We start from the raw sequence: 24,460 nt of genomic DNA, 5'->3' as shown, positions 1-24,460 counted from the left end.
GTTCAAATCTGAATATAATGCTGCTAGGGAAAGAAAGAACCTCCTTTTTATAACTGTTAATATATTTGACTTGGAAACATCCTTTGAGCTGTGGCCAGAAAGCAAATGGGTTGTCAGTATTGCCGTTCCCTGTTCAAAGCAGCCATGCAGGGATAAGCCAGTGTCATGGGGCTCGGAGGGGTGCAGTGCTGCACGTCTCCGACTTCTGCGTGCCACGCTGCTGTCAGAGCAAATGGCTGAGACATTGCGAGTGTTGTGCAGGGTGTTCGATACAGCTGCAGGATTTGCTCGTTGGGGAGCTGATGCTTCTCTTAACTTCCCTTCTGACCTGCTGTTGAATACTTTGGGCTTCAGAGTTGTGACTTCCCCTTCTGTTCCCCTGCCCCAAGTAGTTCAGATTACTAGTGATGTATTTTTGGAACCTATGTGTGCTGGAAAAAAAGTCATATGTTCTAGTGCTAAATAATCTTCCTGTGCTTGCGGCCCAATTAGAATTGTACGAAAAAATGTGGTGAATTCCTGTATCTCAGACTGTCATTCCTCTCTAATGGGTCATGGGATTAGGGAGGCAGAGTTAAATATGGGGTAAGTTAAGGAACGGTGTAGACCATCAGCTCTGCGGGGATACTGGGGTGCTTGGTAGCACATGCCTGACCTGGAAGATGGCCAGAATGGCAGGCTTTTACAGACTTGCTTTAATGAGAACAGCATTGGGATCTGTGAAGTGTTTTTTTCCTAGCCTGAAAGCAAGCCCGTCAGCAGGATGCTTTGCGTATTTGATTCCTCTTCTGGCTAATACCAAACGTACCCTCAAAGTTTAGAAATGTTTTTTGCTAGCCCTGGCATCTCCTGTCTTTACAGGACATCATGGGTTCTCAGTAAAAGAGCAGATAGACACTTGAGCTCTAAATGGCATTTATGTGGTCCTCCCGGCTTGTCTTTTTTCTTTTTTTTTTTTTCTTTTTCTTTTTCTCTTTTTTTTCAGGCCATATTGTAGTCTTTGCAAGCAAAAGTGCTCATTGTGTGCTGAACGCAGCTGCTTTAAATTGGGGTTATGGTATGACGATCTGCTTGGAATGGACAGCCTGCCCAGGCTTTGCTGGCTTGGGTCCATCTCGGCCAGCAAGAGAAAAACAAGCTTTTCTTGTCCCACAACAATTTTTAGAAAGTCTTTTTAGTCAGAGTAATAAAATATGATTATCTTTCAGAGAAGCACCAGATCTAAAGGATCACATGCCATCAAGATCTCGGCTTTGACTGGGAGAGTAGCATGTCTGACTGTCACTGATGAACTGGGCAGCATTCAGGGATGGCTGAGTGCGCAGTAATTTGATGTGGCCCACGGCGTAAGCCTGTTTGTTTTCCGCAGTGACAGGCTGTTCAGCCCACCTGTGTATCAGAAGGTGTCATGGAAGCTGCTCTAAGTGGAGAGAAATAAGGCAGAGAGATGGCAAATTGTTCAGGCCCAAGAAGAAATTCTGATCTGTGGAGATAGAAAGAGAATCCATGCATTTCTTCCTAGCCTGCTTTCCCTGCTGAAGGCTTCCTGGTCGTGAACTCCCGCAATGAAGGCAGCGCGGTGGCGGGTAGCCTGAGCAGCACTGAACTCACAGCTGCAAGCTCTTCTGTCATGGGCTAAAAGTCGAGGCACTTGTTGGCGTAGTTTTTCCTCTAGATGAGGCCTTTGATAGCTGATTTACAGACAAGAGGGAAAGATCAGCAGATTTCAGGTCGAGTCCTGGCTTCTGTTGATTTACCGGCCTGAGGGACGGTCTCTGCAGTGAGTGGGGCTGAGGTGTCTCCCTGGGGTACCGAGTGGGCTCACAGGAGCGCAGGACGGGGTGGCGTGGCAGCGAGCTGTCGCGGCGGGCAGTTTAGTGATGGGAACGGAAAGCAGTTTGAAAGCAGCCAGGTGAGAGACTGCTGGAGACCTGTGCTTCCTACTTGCGAAAGGAAAATGCTGGAGAAAGGACCAGGTCAGCCCGAGTGGCAAAGGACTTCCCTCTGAATCCGCCTCGCCTGGAGGCGCCGTGGGCGGCTCGCTGCTGAGACCGGGCAGGGGAGCTGCTAGGGCAGTGGCTGTTCAGAGAACTGAATTCTTGCCACAGCAGTCAAGGAGAGTTTGCTGTCTGACGTGCTCCGGAGGGGGGATGAGGAGGGAAGAGCCAGCCCACCGAAGGAGTGCGGTCTCATTCGTTGCAGGGGTGCAGCGGACTGGGTCACGTGCCAGCTCTGGCAGCCCCAGTTGCTGTGGAGATGTTATAGTTCCCTGCCTGATGCAGCCTGCTGTGTTTGGGGCTGCCGTACTCCGGGCTGAGAGATGGATGTGATAGAGGGGGGGAGATGGTGGGAGGGAGCATGCAGGCAAGGCACATGCTGGAGAAAAAACATGCCGTGAGGTTTTCTCTTTAACGCTTTTGTCCTGGTGCCTAGTGGCTGACAGAGCTGTCCTACCTCTGGGAGGAATGCCTCGGTGGGCTGGAAGGCTGGTGCCGTCTTTGTTCTCGCGCTGGCTGCGGCGCCGGTGGCTTGGGAGGGGGACCCTGGTACAGATGGAGGCGGAAATGTGCTGCTCTCCATGCTTTGCAGCAAGCTGTGTACAGTTCAGGATACCCCCAGCTCTGATGATCCCTCTCATCAGCTGGTCGCTTTGTGAAGCTCCGGATAGTCCCAAGGCAGCTGGGAACAGCTCCTGCCAGGCAAGGAAAGCGCTTCCATAGCATGCCTGGAATAGCTGATCCCAGTGATCAGCCTGCTGCATGACAGGCGCTGCTGCCTGGGGCAAGAGGCTGCAAGGAGAAGGCAGGTTGCATAAGGAGGGCATGTGAGAGAGGGGTGAGCCAGGGAGGGGAGGGCTGCTGGATTTGCTCCAGCTGAAAGTTTCTCCTTTGCATCCCTTACTCCATTTTTTGTATTATTATTATTTTTATTTCCTTTGGAGTCTCCCTTTGGTTTTAGGCATGATTAGTTTGCTCATAGCTCTGTGTACATCTGTATTCTGATCTGCAAAATGTGTGGTGGGGAGCTTGCCCTCTCCCCAGGAATGAAGCCCTGGCAACAGAAATCATCTGACTAGCCCACATCCTAGGTTCCCCTTCCCCAACATGTGCTGCTGTTGGCTGTTCTCATTAGCTGCTCAAATGGGAGACTGAAATTTCAGTGCTGCAAGGCTTCCTGTGCAAGAGGTGGTAGCACAGTGCATGATGTCCAGCGTGAGCTCGTTGGACTCGCAAGCTACAGTTGGCCTTTGGTCAGACGGGCAGGGCTATTCCAGCTCTGTCTCTGTCTTGCTGCTTGTTTGTTAGTCACTGGTACCTTTGATTTCCACAGCTGGTACTAAATTAACACAGCTAGTGTATCAGCTGTGTTTGTGTCCTCCGTAGTACAGAACATGTAGTCCTGACAGTCTGTCAGAGGAGTCTTAACCGTGAATCAGCTTTTCATCATTTGATGACTTTAGTTTTTAAAGCTAATAAAACACCTTCCTATTCCCCCAAAACTTATAAAACATCAGTCAAACCTAATCCACCAGTACTCTGAAGTCTGTTGTGCAGGCTCACTTTGGTGTCAGGTTCTGCGTAACCCAGGTGCTCTGGATGCTGAGTTTGAAGGAGGCAAACCAGGAGAGGCATCTTTAACTAGGAATGTGCCTGTGCTTGGCTTTGCAAGCAGCATCATGTGAACACACAGGTGAGTAGTTCTCGCTCCCTTGTACAACATTGCTGGAGCTGTGCTGGGAAATCAACCTAATCTCTGCTTTGTGCTTTTTCTCTAAGTCACTCTGTAGAGAGATTTGAAACCATGAAAATGAAGTGTAAGGAACCAAATGTTTAGCAGTGTACGTAAGAACTAAGATCCCAGTTGAGATCAACAGATGTGTGAAGAGAACTGCTTCAGCTCTCGCTAAAATGACTTCTCAAAGGGAGGGAGATGCAGTTTCTCTGCACCACAGCTCTGCGCGCCTGCTCAGCTGTCTGTCAAGGTTACAGAACGATTTCCTGCTGATGGGACTTGGAATAGGTCAGGGCTCAGGTAGTTAGAACATGGCAGGACACAACTGCCAGTTTGCATGAAAAGTTTTTCTCTTCTCTGAAGAGTATGTGGAGATGTGGAAATGTAACTTTAACTCCTGTGGGTTTCTCCAGTGTTGCTGTGCCTTAGTAAAGACCTTTCCTTTCCTCCTCTTTCAAATGCTAAGAGGTGAGATATGCCAGTGGAATATGTAAACTCTCCCTTCTGAGCTAGAGCTCTTTGGCTTGCAGAGATCCCAATTCCTGCCTGCCTTGGGTAAAGCCCATAGAGCCAGCCAGCAATGTCTCAGCCCACTAGAAGAGAGAGGAGAGCTCTCTGCACTTCCCAAGTGATATGTTGCCTTGGAGTATCCTAGCTCAGATGTGCTTTAATCCTTGGTCGTATTAACTGTCTGGTGCCCCTTAAAATAGCAAACATGCCAATGCAAAACTCTAGGAGCTTTTCGAAATGATGTGCATCTGAAAAATGTTGACACACCCCCTTTCTCCAGTTTTGCTTGCTCATTTTGGAGCAGGTATATTTGCAACATATCTGAAGTGAGCAGGACAGTATTTCAACTGTAGAAGGGTAGCAGCTGACTGCGCGTGTGTGTGTCCTTGTTAGGTCCTGTGTAGAAGGCCTGTTGCGTAAAATAATCTCCCATCCTCTTACCTGTTTGAACAAGAACTGCTGGCTACAGCATTTCTGTGGATCTTAGTCTTTAGAATCTTAAGAGCTTAATTCTCTGTGTTAGAACAGGGAAGTGCCTTGCAAGATTCTTCAGCACGGTAACAATGAAAATACTTACTTTGCAATTTTGTTTCCTGATTTCTTGAAGCTTACTTGAATGAATCTGTAGCCAAAACAGCTGACTGAAGGTTGCCATTTATTGTCTTAGGTGTGAGTGAAGGAGAAATAAGCAAGAGACTAATATTGGACCACAATACTTCTCTGTAACTCCAACTTATATTTCTGGCACGACAGAAATTGGGGCTCTTGGCCTCTCTACCTCCCCATGTAATACATACTTACCACGGAACTTACTTGAGAATGGGATGGAGATGAAATCAAATGAGGTAATTAGCTCATAAGGTTTGGAGAGTGAAACTACTGGAAGAGCAATGGTTCTACCATTGATGCTCTCACCTGTAGGCCCCCCTGTAATATCTCAGTGACATTAGAGGCCATCTCTGCTCCTCCACTCTCTCCCTGAGCTAATTCTCCTAGGCCAGCACAGAGCCCTTCTGGAGGGTGGTGAGTGCAGTAACTAGTATATGTGTGTTATGTTTATTCTCCTCAACATGCGCAAAATAGGCATAAGAAACTGCCTATGCAGTTGGTTGCATGCTGCAAACATTCATAGCATGCTCAAACAGCTGTCTCGTAAAAGTGCTGTGCAGGGCTTCTCGTTCAGTCCTCTCCTGCGTAAGCGCCCGCTCAGCTATGTGCAGAGCAGTTATGTTTGTCTGGAAAATCGTGTGTGTAGGCGGGCATCTCCCTCCACTTCTCCTTCGCGTGGCCCACGATTTATTTTGGGACTAACTTGTGCGTAAAGTGTCAGCTCGGAGTAAAACACTCAAAGCTGGGGTTGAAAGCGCCAGGGAAGGAGGCCGAGTGCTGTCCTGAAATGCTGAAGTAATCTGGGTCATATGAATCTGTCCAGGAACCAAATGGAGTCCAATTCCTTGTTTATTGAAGTTTACAGATCTCGGAGAGGAGAGCGTTCCTGGAAAGAAACATTGCCTCTAGGAGCAATTTTTCTTGGCCTTCAGTTCGGACGAGGGTAACCTCTTCAGTAAGCCAGACTATTCCTGCTACAGTTCCTTTCTTGCACTTGGGGTCTCCTTTATGAGTGCGTCCATTATTATTTTTGACTTCCATATGGCTTAATTAAAGTACAGGTCTTTAATTTTTAATTTTTCCTTCCTGTTGGTTTGACTGTCTCTACGTGAGTGAGGTCTCAGTGCAATTACTATGCGCCCTGTAGAGATACAGACCTTTAATTCAGTGACGCAGGCCCTTTCTTAGAGGAGACTTGTTTTCCTAGTCTTTCTACTCGAAGGGATGTGAAAGCAAAACATCCAATGAGTAAAGAATTCAACACCTTGTTTGGTTGTTTTGGATGTGTTCAATGGTGGACCTCAGTTACCAAAATATTATGTTCCTTTGCGGATAACTGCCCCCCGGGCAAGGAGCGAGCCCTGGTGGGGCTATTCAGCCCAACTCATGTTAGCAGGGAGAGTCAAAAACACTGGGTCAGGTTTCCTCTTTCAAGCTGGGTTCTTGCAGTATTGTATTAAAAAGATGAAGTATTTTAGTCTTATAGAATGTATTAAGTTATCTAATGATTTGTTAACGTGAGGAGGAGGTGTGGAGCATCCTTCCTCCCAGTAGGAGCAAGCTGTGTGACAGACGGGGACGCAAGCCCCCCTGTTGGGACTGGCAGCTGCTGCCTGGCACCCAGCTGTGCTGCAAGTGGGGAGATGTGGCATGTGCCTTCAAACAAGGGTGGGAATCTCAGCTCTCAGATTTCCTTTGCCCTTCTTTAACACTGCTTCAGCTAACTTAGTGCTTTTGCAACTTTTCACTCCCCCACGCGCAACAACACCTTGGTCAATGCTGAAACAAGCACACGGAGAAAGCACTTGCCCCTGCTTGCTGTCACGTCGTTCCAAACTTTTTATAAGCCACTCAATAATTTGGCCTCTTCCAGCTTCAGACTTTGTGCTTCTCAGTTCCCACTGTGAGTCTGTGTGCTGGGTTATTTTCCCTGTAGGCACTGAAAACATGTACGTATGTGAAACTTCCAAATGTAGCTCTGTTGTTTTTTTCCAGTGTGCCTGTTTCTGCCCTGCTTTTCTTACTAATAATGGTGACAAACTTTGACATACTTGTTATTGAAAATATTTTGTGAGGCCAGTTGCCTTCCTGATCCCTGAGACTTGATAAAGGCACAGGAAAATCTAGGCTAAAGGTAGGTGTTTGAAGAGAAGGGCTGCTGTTTTCGGAGACCATGAAACCCGCATCCTTGCCACATGCGAGGATGTGAGCAGGTCGGGATCCCTGTACCTGGCAGCGTGGGTACCAAGCTGGCGGGGGATGCAGAGACGTGCTTGAAATATGTGTGTTTTTAAAGCTGCTTGAGTAAAGTACGTCTCCGTTCAGCCATGTGTTCGGAAGCTTTCTTTGATTTGTAAGCTGCAAAGTTGGACTGAAGACCTGGGCTAAATAGCAAGCATGTTGAGGGTAAGAGTGTTTTGGTGGGATTTTAAACTGTAAGAGTGCCTAGGATTGTTTTTTTATTTATTTCCCTTGCATTGTTTTTTCTTGCTGGACAATATAAACGTTTCACTGTTGTTTGTGTGAAGTGCCTTTTAGTACCAGTAGTCCGGCAATGGGGGATGAAGAAAGCAGATGCATCCCGTGACTTTATTTTTTAACAGCTTTTGTTTTTCTGATCACTGTAAAGGAGGCATTTAGATTTTTTTTTTATTGTTTTTTTTTCCCCTTTTTCTCCAAGCAGCCAGCATTTCGCAGGGTTTGATCCGAGCTCGTAAATGACGAATTGAAAGAGCGCCCGGCGGAGAACAGAGCGCCCGTTCTCGCGCGGCGCTGCGCGCGCGGGGCACACGACCCGTTCTGTGCGTACCTTTTTCCGCCGCGGGGCCGCGCAGAAAGGGCCCTTTGTCCGCCCGCCCGCGGGCGCCCACGACGCCGGCGCCTTGTTCTGCCTCTGCTCCCATCACCTGACCCGCCGAGGCTCGAGGCTCGGCTCGGGGCGGCGGGGGGGTTGGCAAGCCGAGCGCGACTGCCCGCTAGCAGCAGCGGCGCAAGGAAGACGACCGGCGTCACACTGCGTTCACTGCGCTCGGGAGCGAGAGCCCGGCAGCGGTCCCGGAGGTGTGCCGAGCCTTGCTGGTCCCGCCGGCAGAGCCTCGAGAGTGTCCCCGTCGTGGGGCGGGGGGCGACACGAAGGCCGTGCCCGCTCCTGGCCCGCGTCATGGGTGATGTCTGGGCGCTCGAGCCCACCCTGCGGCTTTTCCTGGCTGCAGTGTTCCTCAGGCCAAGCTGTCGTTGCTTCAGGTTTCTCCCTCCCCGAGGTTTGTTTTCTAGGCACGCCCTCTAAATTACATCGGCTGGGGGTAACTCTTCCTCTGTGAAATTGTGACCATGCCAGGGCTGCGGTCCCATTACCTCAGAGCTTTAACTCGAGCTGCACCTAGTCCAAATGTCCTCCCCTCCCAGGCTCCCTGTGCTGGAAGGCAGAAATGCAAACAGCTCTAACCAGAACAATGTGCCATTGCCTGGGCAAAGAATGTGATTTACTTGCATATGCAAAGCATGTGAAGGCCAGGGCCAGAGGGCACCCATTGAGTCTCCCCCCCCCGCCCCGCCTCTTTTTCTTTTCTTCTTTTTTTTTTTTTTTTTTTTTTTCCCTCCTCGCCCCTAGGGATGTATGAGCTGCCTGCTAACACTTCTGTTTGGGAGTGGGGAGGAGAACATGTGAGTTGACAAGAGGAGCTAGGAGTTGGATCTTTGGGAGCTGAGAGTCTGAAGCTGAAAAAGCTAACAAGCTTGAAAAAGACTTTATAACTGGCTGGACTCAGGCTTGACCCAGTGATCTCTCTCTCTCTTTTTTTTTTTTTTAATTGCTGGAATTTAATTCCTCTGACCATGCAAAAGCTTTTGGTCTGACTCAGAGCAAGGATTCCCAGGCTGTGGTCTGTAGAAGCCCATGCAGTGAGGCACTCCCATGTGGCTAGGGGTCTGTATCAAATGACGAAATGTAGCCACTCTCCATGTCCTTGCATTTGGAGAAGTTCAGTTTGAAAAGCCTGGGAAACCTCAGATATTTGTGCTGTCTTTATTTCTATATTTGTATGTGGCTTGTGGCTGGAGTCTGTTCTCCCTCAAACTGAGATACTGCTCTGTGTGAAAGGTATTCAGAGCTTTTCCTTTTTCAGGCATGATTATAACTATTTCTCTTCTGTTCCCATTTGCAGGTTATGCAGCTTGACATTAAAGAAACTGGTAGTCTTAAAGGAATTGGATAAGGAACTTATTTCTGTGGTCATTGCTGTCAAAATGCAGGTAATTGCTCAGTTCTAAGAATTAAATGTGTTGCTTGGGTGAAAATACTGGCAGATGCATAAGCTGAGCTTCTGCTCTGTGAGGGTCCGTTGCAACCATGGGCCATTTCCCAAATACATCAGGGCATTCTGGATATGGAGAGAGTCCCTTGTGATGTTTCCCCCATGTTCCTACAGAATTTCACTGTTGCAAGCAAAGCATACCGCTCATTGAGGGCTCAGCGTGAGCTTGACTCTGTAAGGATGCTTGCTACAGATCTTATGCTGTCACCAGTTCTTCCTGGGCTAAAACCAAGCCTGTTTCTCTAACATGCTTCAGCTTACTTTAGGGCGGAACGTCTTTGGTAACTTGACCCTGGTTTGGCAGGAGCCTAGTTTGGGCCTTCCTTTGTTGATTAACTTCTCTGTTTTATTCAGGGACAGCTCTACTACCAGGAGTCTAAGTTACTTTGTAGCTAGATGCTTGCCAGTGGGTTTGCAGGGCACCTACACATACTGGTTTGTTTCCTTAAAATATAGTCATTGTCCTAGGGTAAAAAACATACTTTATAGTACAGGTTGGTGCCATTTAATTAAGTGTCTACATATAGGTCACACTATCTGGCGGCAGGTTAGGGAGAAAGGGGGCTCAGTTCTGCAGGGCATCGCAGTGTCAGTCTGGCTCAAGTGCTGCCACCATTTGAAATGCTGAAGCACTGACTGAGAGCCTAGCAGACCTCTAGGTAGAAAAACACCATTAATCACGATGAAAGGCTGCTGCTTTTCCATAAAAAGCCAGACAAACCCCTGCAGAGATGTGGTTGTGTCAAAGCACACAGAATCTGGCATGGAAACTGAAATCATGGAGGGTCTGTGGTGCAAGAACAAGCAACTGAGGATTCAGCCAACATCTCTCACCTCTGTGAGTAGACCAGCTGGGATAAAAGGGTGTTCCTCTGTGTTAAGACTATTGAATCAAGCTACCCAGCAGCTGTAGCTGAAAGAATACCACTTACAGTTTCAAATGTCTCTGCTGCAGTTCCCTCCTCCTTTTCTTTCCATCTTCTTCCCCTGTGAAATTTGCAGTCACCTGAAGAGTGTTGGTAACATGAGGCAAATGCTCATGCTCCTGGGTCTAGGACCTCTTCACAGTGGGGCAACTTTTTTCCCCCAAGTCTGTGGACTGGAATATCTGAAGATGCTTTCCTTGTGAGGGAAAGCAGAAGTGGAGCAATGCTTTTCCTTGCTCTTGTAACCTGAGCTCTGTATTGTAGGAGCATGAGCAATGAGGAATAATGCAGCTCTTTGCTTCAATTTTGGCTGCTCTTGGTCTGTGAGGAAGAATAAAGGGTTGCTTCCCCTTTTATAAGCTCGAGGCAGGATGTGAGGGAAGAGAAGTGGGCAGTGAAGTGAATGCGGGGGTTTCACACACCCACAGCAGGGAGCAGAAAGGTAGGGAATACTTTCACACAACTGCATTCTATGGGAATTTCTGAAGATACACAGCTGTGGGTTCTCAGGCTGTCAGTTACTGCTTATCAAAGTTGAAAGCTTTCCATATGTTTGTATTCCTAGCTGTAAAAGTCTGAGGCTTGCCAGTGAATGAGTGTGTCAAACTTGGTTTGGAGAGCTTGGTAGCTTTTACTAGAGCAAAATCTTTCCCTGTCAAGGTTACTGCTGACTGTTTACACCTTCTCTGTGTGAAAAGGTGGGAAATGTTGCCTCAGATCTGCAAGTTCAAAGGGAATTTTGACAGTTAGGAGAGTTAGGTCTATTTAACAGTTAGGTCTATTTTGGATGCTGTTGCGATCTGCCTCACTACAGTAACTTCAGCACTGATACTTGAGCAAGTCATCTGCGTTCCCTTCTAGAGCAGGGCAGTGCTGTTATCCCTGAAGAAGTGGAAGGCGAAGGGACTTGCCCTGTATTGTATGGGAAGTTTGGGGAGCTTGTCTGCCAAGTCCCGGGCTGCAGCTCAGATGCCTGGGCCAGTCTTCTTTTGCCCTTGATCTACTGCTGCAGTTGACCTAGATGGAGTGGCTGGAGTGACTGCTGTCCTGGAGATGCTCAGAGCTTCACATTAGGTGTTCCTTGTGCTGTGATCTCATTGTCGCCCATATCTCTTTGTGATAATGCCATTTAAAAGTGGGTCAGTAGCAACTCTCAAATCACTCTCAGGGTGATTTGAAACTCCCTCTCATTAAAAGGATTTTAATGCAGTACTTCTATGCTTGCAAGTTATTACTATGATGCTGACAAGCTCTTTCAGGATCATTTAATTTGCCAGTGTTCAGATTTCTGACGTGGTTGTTGTTTGAGGCTGGTGACATTGAATCGTCAAATAGATGGTCTCTGTTGAATGACTGGCTTCCTTTTTTATGGGGAATTGCGGGAGAGAGGTGTCAGGCGCTGGAGCCCTTCCAGAGGGGATGACTGAATTCAAATCTAATGAGAGCATGTTACCTGCATTTCCCATGTCTCGTTGCAGCCTCCTGAACAGTGATGTTCAAAGAGTTGTCAACTGCATTTCATGAGCCAGTGCTCTATTTATCTACTATAACTGTTTAAAAGCAGCAATATTTGGTGTTTCAGTAGATTGAGTTGCATAACAAGTAAAGCAGCGTTGCCACTGTTAGGAGCTTTGCACCAATGGAACAGACATTGCTGCTGCCACTGGGCAGCTGTCCTCTTCCATGCACACTGCTTTTGGGGGTGGGGAGAACCCTTTGTTTTCTTATGCTGCTCTGCTTGTTTGTCTTCTGATCTGCTGGAGCTTAGGCACCCTCTGCTTTTCCACAGAGCAGCCTGCCCTGTGCTGCACAGGAGCTGAGGCACCTCTGCAAAGCACAGCATTTGCTCTGGAAGAAGGAGTGTAAACTGGTCTCTGCTTTTTGTCTTATCTCAGGTTCCTGTTTGGGGCTGATGTAGGCAGAACCAATTTTACTTTGAGTAACTTTGAGTGTAACCGGGAAGTGTTTCCCCCAGTTTGTCTGCAGTTTTCCAGATGCTCCTTTTTTGAAAGCTACAGTTCGGTACTTCTGGGAGACTGGCCCATCTAGATAAAGGCAGATCTGCAGTCTCAGCAGAAATTGAGCCAGAGTCCTCTGAAAGTTGCCACTGTGTTTGAACAGCCCACAAGTGCTTGCTAGGCAGCAGTTTGTCTCATGCTTTCCTGCTAGTTTTCCCTGAAAAATTCTCAATTGTGTGAAATCAAATGCTCATAAAGCAAATAGCCCAGTAACTTGGTTAGCATATAGCGGTCCAAACACAGTTTTGAGTTGGAAAGCTGATAGGATTACAGGGCAGCTCCAGATTCCATTGTAGTACCTACTGTTTTCCTCCACTTCCCCCTCCTTTTATCACCCCAATTACTTGGAGTTGTTTGGATGGTTAAAATCTCTACCTTCCCCAAGCAGGGAGGGAGTATATAAAAAGAAAAGACTGGTCCTTCATGGCTAACAGCAGAGATTTAAATGTGATGCTGTAGCCTCTGAACCTAGGAGATGAAGAGCTTGATAGTTATTGGCTGGAATCATAAAATGACTTTTAAAATAAGACTAACTTGGGTGATGGGGGCTGACTCATAGTTTTTGAATGCCGGGGTTTGGCAGAACAAAAGCTGCTTTGTTGCAGTTAGGGGCAGTAAATATGTCCAAATCTTCATTAGTCAAATATCTCCTTTTCATCTCATTAATATTTCACAGAAGTGCAAGGTCTGATCTGTCTGTTTGTTTTCTCTGTGCTAGTCCCTGAAAATACTTCCCAGTTTTCAATAAATAGGGCTAGGGCAGGATTTCAGGCCAAGGCTACCTCTGTTTCAGATTAGTCTTCCTGCCCGGTGTCCCACTGCTCTGTAGGATAGACTTGTGGGCCTGGACTCCACTGCTGAGGCCAGAGCTGCTCTGGCAATGCTTGCGGGTCAATGCCCATTTCTTGAAGCTCTCCAAGTCCTCCACTTGCAGGACCTGCTGCCTTATCCTTTTACTGAGGTGATGTTTGCTGTACAGCCCAAAGGCAACTGTCCCTAGGACAGGTGGAGCAAGTGGTATCAGGGAGGGCAGGACTTGTGGTAGTTGGAGCTCTCCTGTTTTGCTGCTGAGCCTGCTTTATGCTGGAGGACCTGCTGTATGGCTGGGCTGTAAATGGGTTGGGTGCCAGGGGATTTACCTGCTGTATTTTGTTTCTGTGCAGGGCTCTAAACGCATCCTGAGGTCTCACGAGATTGTATTGCCCCCGAGTGGACATGTGGAGACAGAGCTTGCACTGACCTTCTCTCTGCAGGTAATGTGGGACTTGGTTTTGGGGCATATGTGCTTGCTGGACTTGCTGCTTTTCAGTGAGTGGAGGTACTATGTGGGTCTGACATGAAAATCCTCCTAGTGCTGCCAGGGATGCTTATTCTTAAGGTTGTTCCAACCATTTTTGAGGAGCTGTCTGAGCTTTTTGGGGTTGTAGCTTTTAGCAGTCAGCCTTGGGGAATTTCTGCAAAAATGGCCCAGATGCTTCTGAGATCTATTTTGGAGAGGGAGAAGACCACTGGAAAAGCTGTTTTGTAAACCTTTAGCATTGTCTTGGGGCCAACCCTGCATCCTAGAAAGCAGGTCTCTGTAATCCTGACTTGCCTGGAAGGAACAAGCAAATTAGATGCTAGCTGCAATTTGCATATTCTCAGTGCGGCAACGCAAATCTGTTTGAATCGCCTGTCTGCATTGAGTGTCTGCAGTCTTCACTGAGGGCCTGGAGCAGGGTGCTGGGCTCACAGTGTCTGTGAACCTTCCTCCTGATACGTCCTGTATTTGGTGCCTAGGAACACAAGGACTTCGTTTCATTGCTTCTCTTCATTTTGTGGCCTTGGCAGGAACTGGAACAGACCAGAATGGCTATTTTGTTACTTCCATTGCCTGCCTTGCTAGGAATGAACAGCCATGGAGAGCAACATGGAGGAGCAGGCCGATAGGAGAGTAGTTTTAGAAAGGAGACAGGTAAACCTCTGATCTGGAGTTGCCCAGGGAGGTGCTGTCCTGGGAAGCAGGAGCAGTATGGAGATAGCTGCTTTAGGCTCCAGAGTCATGGGGATGGCTGGGAACTGGGACAACTGTATCTTTCTGGCTCCTCTCTTTCCTGGTTCATGCTGTCCCTAGTGTAACATCGTGAGTGGGGAAGCCTTCATAGAAGGAGCGTGAAAAGCAGGCAATGTTAACGCAGAGAGGTACTGCTGGTCTCTCTGGCTGCAGGAAGGATTAGTGCTCTTGGATGCAGTGACACCCAGGAACTGATTATAGCGCAGCAGGATTTCTGTGACAACGGTTGTTGTTTCTTAATTGGGTGGTGGCTGGAAACTGTTCTGGCTAATGTCTGTAGCTTAAGCCAGATACACTCTGAAATTAGTGCCTGGGATATTTGAGAGTGGTGATGGGCCACAGAGTGCTAGCACATGGATGTTTCAGCATGGCAAGCTCTGTCTTGCAGCAGCCAGTATCTCTCACTGTTAGCTCTTAGAACTGTGTATCTTGCTCTCTGTGTGTGTACAGTGTGCTAGCTGTCTGGGTTTGCAGCCTCTTGTATCTTCAGTCACCTCCTTCTCTGCTGTTTCTCTTGGGTGAAATTCTTGTCCCTTGCATGGAGCGTTTCTTTGTCAGCATTAAACCAGCCAGGTGACAGTGCAGGCTGGCATGGTAGCCCACAGCCTATTATGTCTGGCAGGCATTGGCTCAAACAGGAGGCAGGAGTTTCCTGTTGCTCTATTACACAACTAGGGTAGGCCTGGAATAGTGATATGTCTGATCCTGTTTCACCGTGTTAGCTAGTGCTAAGCCAGCAACAGCCTTTTTTGCAGGTGAGCTAGCATCATCCTTTCTGCTAGAATGGCTGTTTTTTTTTCCCCAGCTCTTCTTGCATTTCACATGGTCAGGTGAAATTCTCCAGATATTCCAAGCACAACATTGCAGCTCCATGGTGTGCTTAATTCATGTGTTTGATCTAATAAACCTTTCTAGATGGAAGGGATTATGTTACTGGGGCTTCAGAAAGAATTTCTGTAGCTGTTCTGCTGTGTGATGGCCCCATTTTTTCACAACTTGGAGTGCTTGTTGCTTTCTCTAAAAGTTTTGATTTCAAATGTTTTGAGCTGAGCTCTTTTCCTCTCCAGTCCATACCGTGGACTGACAATTACTGAAGAGTTTTGGTTGAAACCATTCCGCAGAGCTGATAAGCCATGACTGGAGCTAAAAATAACTTGTCTGCACGGTGAAAACAACTTTGCTTTTCTTCTGGAGGCCTTTGCACTTAAGTGGGCAGCTGAGTGGTCTGATTGTCTCTGTATCTTTGGGGATTATTTTTTATCATTTCTGTGAATGATTGTCAGAGGTAGCCAGGAAGTACAGCTGTGATAGAGGTGTGCAAATGTATGGACTTGAGCCTTCAGGTTCCCTGAAGATCCCTGAAAATTTTACACATTGAAACTGAACTGGCCTGGGACCAAGTGTAACTAGAGCTGTAGTTTCAGGCCTATCCTGCAGTAACCCTGGTTGGACCCAAGTGCCTTGAGCTGAGAGCAAGGAAGTCCTCTTCCCTGCTGCCTTTGCAACATGTAGGAGGACTCCAGTGGGAGGGAAACGCTAGGTTTAAGTATGAAAGTGCCAAATCTCCAACTGTAATGTAGGATGGGATAATAAGCACTGAGGGTGACTATATCAAAGTAGGCACCGAGCGTCACGGTTAATGGAAACCAAGGCTTGTGGCCTTGGAGATTCTGTGTGTCCATTGCTTGTTCTTGGTGAATAGCTGAATAGCCAAAAGGACAGCATCATGCTACAGCTTTGTCTTGCTTCACCAGCTAAAGCAGTAGCAATCTCTACAGTCATTCCAGCCTGCTGATAGCCTGCCAAGGAGTTCAATGGACTGTTTTTCCATCTTGCTTTCTGAACTCCTCTTGGATCCCCCAATCATGTGCTTCCATCCTTACTTAAGGACAGTGCACTCCTATAAAGTCACAGGCTCAACTTGTGTCTGAATGCACATGTCTTTTGATGTGGTCTTTTAATTATGTGGACTGCTGTTCTCTGCTGCAGGGCCACTTCCTCATGCGATGCAAAGTAGATCTCGTGCTTGTAGAGCAGGCAGTTAATTAGTATTCTGCTTGTCTGTGTGGCCACTGCTCCTGATGCTCTGCGTAGCAGCCAGACTTGTTCTGAAGTGCAAATTAGTATCTTGGGGGTTTCTGGTGGCACTCAACATTGATATTTATCAAGTTTTTGTTAGGCAGGAAGCTAATTTCATGGTGTACAGGGTTGGAGAGATTTTTGCCTGTGAAATGAAGGATCTTTCAGTTTGGAATGTCCAATTTGAGATCCCTACAATTATGTTTTCCTTTCTGCAGGCTACTTTGTGCTGTGTTTTATATGTTTGGAGCCTGGGTCTCACTCATCTCTGCTCTCAAGATGCATCTCAGCTACCTACTCATGTGGCTATGTGATCTTTTCTTGAAGATTGCTACTCCCTTGTATGTCATCTTCCCTCCACAGCCCTTCAAATGGGCCCTGCAGCCTGGCAGCGCTCCAGGCTGAGGCTATGAAAAGAGTCTAGCCCCATCCTCTTTACACTCTTCCTTTAGATATTTATCCACATTGATAAGATCTCCCCCTCTCAGTGTTCTCTTCTCCAGACTGAAGAGTCCCAGCTCTCTCAACCTTTCCTCGTGTGAGAAATGCTCCAGTCCCTTAATTGTCTTCGTGGCCAGTCACTGGACTCAGTTCAGTAGCACCTTGTCCCTCTTATACTGGGGAGCCCAGAACTGGACACAGCATTCCAGATTTGGCCTCACCAGTGCTGAGCAGAGGGGAAGGATCACTTTACCTTCTGGCAATGCTCTTCCTAATGCAACCCTGGATACCAATGGCCACCTTTGCCACAAGGGCATGCTGCTGGCTCACAGTCAACTTCTTTTATACCAGGACCCCCCAGGTCCTTCTCCACAAAACTGCTTTCCAGCAGGTCAGCCCCCAACCTGTACCGGTGTGAGTTTATTCCTCCCCAGGTACAGAGTCCTTCTGTACTTCCCTTTATTGAGCTTCATGAGGTTCCTCTCTGCCCATCTCTCCAGCCTGCCAAGGTCCCTCTGAACGGCAGCAGAGACCTCTGACATATCTGCTGCTTCTCCCAGTTTTATACCATCATGAAACTTGCTGAGGGTGTGCTCTGTCCCATCATTCAAGTCGTTGATGAATAAGTTGACACAGGATTGGACCCATTATTTACACCTGGGGGACATGACTAGTTACTTACCTCCTGCTAGACTGTGCCACTGATCACAACCCTCTGAGCTCTACCATTCAGCCAGTTTTCAGTCCACTTCACTGTCTGCTGCTGTTCTGCCTTTGCAGAGCAAAAGCTCAGGGAACTTGGGATACTCACTAGCCTGCTTCCCTGGTTACCAGCACTTAAGTGTAGTCAGAGGAGATTTTTCCCACCATTGACTTTGGGAACTTAGAGCAGTAAGGTCAGGGGAGCAATCAATTTGATTGCTAACAATTTAACTACTCTGAGAAATAGAAGCCTGAGTGTGTTAAAGCTGGAAAACACTGATAGTTGCAGGAGCCACGTGCATGATGGAGATAGCATTGTCCTAGAGAGAATCACTGACGGACCATGTAGGTGTCTCTGCTTTGGCAAAATAGGCATCAGCAAATCCTTAGCTGCCTCTTAGCTGTGTTTCCCTGCGCTTGCCGTTCAGAGTACAACAGGCTCTTAAGCATATGCAGCGAAAGGTCAAATACTGAGATGTGCTCTTGTGCTGGAGGGGAGGCCCTGTCCTTCTGAGAGCACAGGCATCCATGCCTTCCGCGGTGCCCTCTGTTCACATACGCAGTAGCCTGTGCCCCAGGCTGCAGCTCCAGGGCTTTGGTTCTGGGCAGCCTCCGTTTGGCTCTTGAGGGAAGCAGCCTCACAGCCTGTCTCGTGGCACCTGCTCATGGCTTTGGAGCCTGGCTTGGGCTCAGCCCTTCCTTGCACCCCAGGATGAGTTTCCTGCAACTGTTGGCTACTCTAGCACGCAGCCCCCTTTGTAAAGCAGGTTTCCAAGGCCTGGCTTGTCTCCCGACCTGAGCTTTATGTGCAGACATGGCTCTATTTCTCCAGGTGCAGCTGTGAGGGTTACCTGAGCTCTCCCTCCTAATCTGCCTGTCACTCACGTAGCATTTGGGTTCTCCATCAGAGCTTTACCAAAGCCTGTGTGTGTCGGGCAGGTACTTGTTTTGCTATTTCCCTCTGGCTGAGAGTTGAATGGATGAAGCAAGGAAGTGTTTGAATGGGGAAAATGAAAGCCTAGAGCTGGGGTGTGCAGTCAGAGATGTAAGCTTTCTTGGGATAATGTGGGGTTGTCCACTGAATGTTAGTTCAACCCTAGGCACTACTAAAAGCCTTATGCGTTGACCCCTAGGAATGGAGTCTACTTGCGAATGAGGCAGCTTGGGAGATAACATCAAGGGACGTAATAAACTTTTCCATTGTGTTTCCAACCTCAGTATCCTCACTTTCTGAAGAGAGAAGGCAACAAGCTTCAGATCATGCTGCAGCGACGGAAGCGGTACAAGAACCGAACGATTCTGGGCTACAAGACTCTGGCTGTGGGGTCTATCAACATGGCTGAGGTGAGCAGCATTTGGCAGGGTCTGTGTTTTCAAGTGTACACATTTTTCCTTTTCTTTGCATTAAACCAACATTGTCGTTTTCCTCGTTAAGAAGTATTTGCATAGATTTCATATGTGTATCTTCAAAACTGTACTTAGCACTCACAGAGCAAGATTCTAAACAGATTTTAACATCAGGTAATAATGATATGTTTTCTAGATAATGTCTTGAGATCAAAAGATTTCATAAAATTGGCTTATTACCTTGTGAGGATTTCTTTTAAGGTTGAGGAATTTGTATTCAAATAATTTTACCCAAATATAGTGTTGTTCCCTTTGTATTCAGGACACTTCAGCATGAGTTTAAAAACCATTAAATATTCTTTGTGTCCTGTTTCCCGAAACAGACAACAGAAGGTGTAGTATGTTTGATTCAGTTCAGCTAACACAAGCATTCATCTCGGGTTAGTCTTAAATGTAGAATGTCTTTTTTTCAGATGTGCTTAGCAAGATCATTAGGATCATTTAGGCAAGTGTTCCAAGGCTAAGAAATACTAAGGTTAAAGCAGCTGAGCTTTGCTATGCTTCTCTGTGCTGCTGTATGAGAGTTCATGATCAAATAGCTTTTATCATTTTGCTTGAAATCCCTTTCACAGTTCTTACTTCATGGCTATTCTTGGTAACGTAGCTGGGGTTCTGTTTCTGGGAGGTAAATGATAAAATATACAGATTTACAGTTAAAGTTAATGGTAGCATTGAGTATAGGTGAATTATACCCTAAAGCTTTTTTGATAATTTAGCTTCATGCTTCGTTATTTCATGCCCTGTTTAATCTCTGCTCTATGTGCTTTTGAATATTTAGAGAGGGCTTAGCAGTAGCAAGTTTGGTTTAACACCAGTATTTTTCATCAGACTGTATCCTGTCAACTAATAAGTTCCATCCAAAATAGTTCATGTTATGTTCTGGTAATCTATTACTATGTTAAATCACTACAAAGAGTACTCATTTGCGAGTTAAGCTTTCCTTAGACTTGTAGTAAATGTTGAATTTCTCCTTTGGAATTGGCTAAATACTGATCCATGGTGTTGTAGCTAGTATTTTTCCTGTACAGTATTTGATTTGTTTAAGAGCTAGAAATTAAATACTGTAGTAAGGCAGAAAATGTGTGGTCTCATTAATTAGACCCATCAGTGAACTTCTAAGTGCTGGGCATTTACTGCTGAAAAGTAGCATGTGGTTTTTCTTGTATCTTTTTGTAATGTCAGCCATCTGAGGTTAGAAGGTTGTAAAATTTCAAAGGTTCATTTTTTGTTCTCCAGCTCATCTGGAATACTTTTGAAATTGGAAACTTCAAGTAAACAAATCTTGTGTCCTTTTCCAAGCTCCCTCTCCTCTTTGCAGTTTGTAGTATAATGACCCCTAAACAGTGTTGACACTTTTTCAGAAAAAAAAAATCTCTTAGCAGTTGAAACAAAGCCCTGAAAGACTATTGGAGATAGAGTATGTGCAGAGTATAAGAGGAGCGGGGCATATGTTTTTCATCAGCTGAGGTCATTTTAAAGCCCTGTGAGGAGCTGACAAAGCAGTGTGTGGTGGAAAGCTGAGGTGTGGGCAAGCAGGAGCAGGGAAGTGACTTCTCTTGCCCCACCGCAGAGCCAGAGCTTGAGCAGTAAGTTCTGGGGAAAGCCCTGCTGCCTGGGGGCTGTGAAGGATGATTGCAAGAGAAACCCACACTGAAGTGTGCCTCTGCCTCCACTGTCATCTTTTTTTTTGTTTGTTTGTGTGTGTGTGTGTGTGTGAGCCATTCTTTGTTAGCTCAGTGTGGTGGGGACCTTGGGAGATTCAGTTGCCAGCTCTTTAGAGCAGGGATTTTTTTTTTTTACTTTTGGAAGTACTTTGCATATGTACCTCACCAAGAATTTTGTCTGTTACTGTCTCTTTTGCTGGGCTTTAACACAGAATTAAATTCACTGGTTAGACGTTCAGAAGTTAGGTAACCTGATTATTCAAATCAGTACTATGTAAGCAAATACATAGTAATGAAGTAGCGAAATACTGTGCTTCAGGGATAAGTTAATCATATGTCAAGCTCAAAGTGTTTCCTTTCCTTCCATCACAATAGTCAAATAAAAGGTAAACTAGCATTGCATATTGCCTGCAAGCAGTTCCTGTAGTTGCAGGGTGTTGGCTTTCTTCCATACTTGGAAATCTGGAGTAATCAATTAACATAAATAATTCTTGTAGTATGCAAATGATGTAAGTTTAAACCTATTTAAATGCAGGCACTGCTTTCACTGCTTTATTTCTGTCCCAGGTCATGCAGCATCCAACAGAAGGTGGCCAGGTCCTGAGCCTTTTCAGTAATATCAAAGAAGCTGCAGTGAAGGTGGCAGAAATCTGGATCTTCTCTTTGTCAAGTCAGCCAATTGACCATGAAGACAGCACTATGCAGGCCAGCCAGAAAATCAAGTCTACAGGTAAGAGTACAACCACATGCTCTGAGGACCAGTGTTTTTCTCACCGCTGGAGTTAAATCTCACTTGGACCAGATGTTTTTTGGGACAAATGAGAACCAAAATGAGAACAGTACCTGTAACTGATTAATACAAAGAAAATCACCCTTACAAACCTGCTGATGTGTAAGCAGGGAGTGTGACAGTAATTGGGGCTCAAGTTGTCAAAGCTGCTTCTGCGTATTGCACCAGGCCTGAGCCATCCAGCAAGAATTATGTATATTCCTCACTCTTGGTCTTCCAGCTTTACTGGTGGGTGTGTTGAGAACCTGTAGCTTCTCACCTGGCTAAAACTGTTGCATTCAGGAAATTCACATTTAATCTGCTCTTTCAACTTCTTTTGGGTGTTTTACAACAGATGTCATTAACTTGCATGAGACCTATAAACCTACCATGTTTAGCTGTAGATTATGGTCTGTTTTAATGAGTGTAAATCCAATGTTGTCCTATACGTAGGGAAGTCATTGGGTTTCCACCCATGATGATCTGCCACCTTCTACATGGTACCAGCCATTCTTCTACCAGAAGAATGACATATTGAAGGCAGTGCACTCAGATGCCTGTGCATTGCTGCAGGAGCATAGGAGAAAACCCCTGTGGCCAGGGAGCTCACTAGAAGTGTCATTTGAGTAGGAAGTTTAGACTCTCCTGGCCTGTCCTGCTCCTTTGAGCTTGTTGTGCCCATATAGGGTGTTTAAAACAAACAAATGAAAGAACAAACAAAAAACATTTCCCTTTCGGAGAAACCTCTGTACTTTCCTGCTGTCTGCTAGGTGGTTCTTTCCAAAGTAAAAGGAGATGGTTTTCTGAGAAGCCTTACCTGTCTACTGGTCCTTCTTTCCTGTTAGGTATGTTCTTCCTTGCTCCCCATTTCCAGGAGCTTCCTATCTCACTGGTTCTAGCACAGCTAGAAGATAAACTAGAAAGCATCTTGTGTGCTTCATTTCTTGGTTTGTGACTATTGGAGTTGGGCTTCTTTACTCCTGAGACGAGGCTATCTCCTCACATTAAAGGAGTTTCACAGGATCTCTTCCCCTCTTTCCTTCCCTTTCAGACAACTATTCCGAGGAAGAGTACGAGAGCTTCTCTTCTGAGCAGGAGGCCAGTGATGATGCCGTACAGGGCCAGGTACTGTTTAGGGCATGGCTTCTTCTCTATGAGAGCTTCAGCAGAGAGCCTGCACTCTGCTTGTGTTTGAAACTAAAAGCTGGTTTGTCTCAGTGCGAGACTGTTGCCAAGTGTTTGGCTGCAATGGCAGAAAGAGAACAGGGATGCACAGTAACCCGTGTCACCACGTTGTGATTTATCTGATCATGTGTTTGGGCACTAGCCTGTCTTTAACACTAAAACATCAGCATCCCTGTACGTTTCTGTGCTTAATGCTCAAGGCATTTGTTGATCACCTCTGTAACGCTGATTGGATTCAAAGACCCAGCTAGATTCCTAATTAAAGGGCCAATAGGGGTCTGAGTCAGACTGGTAGTTGTTAACTCCTTCTGCAAAGTGGAGTGGGAGAACCTCACTGGGTAGAACTGAGATGCTTTTGAGTTTGAAGCTTATTTGCCTTCAGATTCTGGTATCACCTGCATTTTACCTCTTGGAGTGGGCTGAGAGAGGAACTGAAATATGGGACTGTGATTCTCCTTGTTACTTTAATGGAGAAATGGGGCCGTTCCACTTCTCCAAGCTGTTATTCCTGGCTCTCTGCAGATCTGATTTACTTTCTTTTCCTTCTGCCATCATAATCACATGTGATTAAGGCACATGCTGAAAGCCTGGAAGACAGTGCAGCAAGTTCAATGGAGTGCAGACATAGTGTAGTGATGTGGCCCAGCTGTCCTGTGCCTGACTGCAGGATGGTGTATCGGCCCCTGGAGGTTTAGCACTGTGCCTCCATTGTGTCCCTTGGGCCTAAATGAAGGTTTTTCAGCCTCCCCCTGGTGCGCTCTGCCTCTGCACCAGTTCCAGGTGACATTGAAGCAAATGCTATAAGGGAGAGTTTGCACTCTGCTGTGGAACTGGTTGCCTGACTTCACAGTTCCTAATACGCGTGGAGGGAACATTTTTGCAACTTAAATGCTCATGTGTCCAAATCACAGAGGTAACACAGGAATCCTCTTTTTGTTCAGGATTTGGATGATGATGAGTACGAGCTGGGGAAGCCCAAGAAGCAGCGGAGATCGATAGTAAGAACGACGTCCATAACCAGGGTCGGTGGAAATTAGTTTTACTAACACTGATGGGGGTTTGGCCAGGATGTGCAGTGCATGGGGCTCATGAGAGCAGTTGTACTAGACACACCCTGGCCCAGCGGAGATGTTGGGGGCATGGTTACTGCTCGTGGCATGAAGACCTAGCAAAAGCAGCCAGATCAGGGAGTGGGCAGTCTAGGGTTGTGTGCACATGCTGTAGAGTGTCCTCTGGCTGCAAGATGAGGGAACTCCAAATATCACGTAAATATGTGAAATTCACCTCCATGAGGAAGCCTGTGCAAGATCCATGCTCATGTGAATTCTGGAAGTAGCTGTAAGTGGAGGGGAGCTCCTCTGCTTGTGTTCTGCCTGTGTGAGGCCAATGGGAAGGTTTCAGAATTAAATTAGTAGAGGGCTGGAATTTGTCAGATGAACTTGAGATGATGCACGTGGTGCTGAGGCAATGGAAGTAGATTGAAGGCTTTGGCAAGTAGCATGCAGTTAGTTGTCCACCCTTTCTCAGCAAGCATGCATGTGCATGCAAAGTTGCACATCTGTGTGGAGCACTGACTCGTGCTTGACTATGCTATAACGAAGCTTTCTGCTTACACAAGGTTTTATGCATGTCTGTAATGACCATAACTCAGAATCACCACAATGGGTCAAGGTGTTTTTTTGGACTTACTGTAAGTTTGGAGATTGGTGCAACTCCTGCAAGGCTGTTTCTAAAATCCATGTCTGCAATAAACCCTATTTGGCCTGAATCTGCCACTAAAAAGATCCTATAGATGAGTCTAGGAGTGTACTGGCTCATATCCCTGGTATCCTTAGTACTGTTTGCAGGTGCCAACAACTGGCCAGGAAAAAATATACCCTCTGATTATTAAACATTCAACTTCCTCATAATAAGAATAACATCTTTCTAGCCCTGACCTTGAGGTGATACTGCATCTCCAGCGTGCAGGACTGGTACAAAACTGGGTTTGGTGCTGTCAGATAATTTAACTTCTGCCCAGCTCCAACCCCAACATGCTTTCTGTCTGATACG

At 46.5% G+C, this 24,460-nt stretch overlaps 1 protein-coding gene across 6 annotated transcripts in view; it reads left to right on the top strand.

Annotated features, from left to right (window-relative positions):
* The window catches only part of PACS2 (phosphofurin acidic cluster sorting protein 2), an 85,227-nt gene that overhangs the window by 19,345 nt on the left and 41,422 nt on the right, over window positions 1-24,460 (top strand). For 2 of the 6 annotated variants that reach the window (XM_062580974.1, XM_062580975.1), the window contains exons 2-7: window positions 9,015-9,102; window positions 13,272-13,361; window positions 18,602-18,727; window positions 21,022-21,184; window positions 22,275-22,348; window positions 23,350-23,430. In XM_062580974.1, the coding sequence (XP_062436958.1) occupies window positions 9,015-9,102; window positions 13,272-13,361; window positions 18,602-18,727; window positions 21,022-21,184; window positions 22,275-22,348; window positions 23,350-23,430 (622 nt within the window). The remainder of the gene's footprint in view (window positions 1-9,014; window positions 9,103-13,271; window positions 13,362-18,601; window positions 18,728-21,021; window positions 21,185-22,274; window positions 22,349-23,349; window positions 23,431-24,460) is intronic. The other 4 variants (XM_062580977.1, XM_062580976.1, XM_062580979.1 and 1 more) reach the window with 3 other exon arrangements.

Source organism: Rhea pennata, chromosome 8 (assembly GCF_028389875.1).
Source record: "Rhea pennata isolate bPtePen1 chromosome 8, bPtePen1.pri, whole genome shotgun sequence".
In the NCBI taxonomy this organism is placed as follows: domain Eukaryota; kingdom Metazoa; phylum Chordata; class Aves; order Rheiformes; family Rheidae; genus Rhea; species Rhea pennata.
The sequence above is the reverse complement of the archived record's forward strand: the minus strand, read 5'-3'. Positions and strand labels throughout refer to the sequence as shown.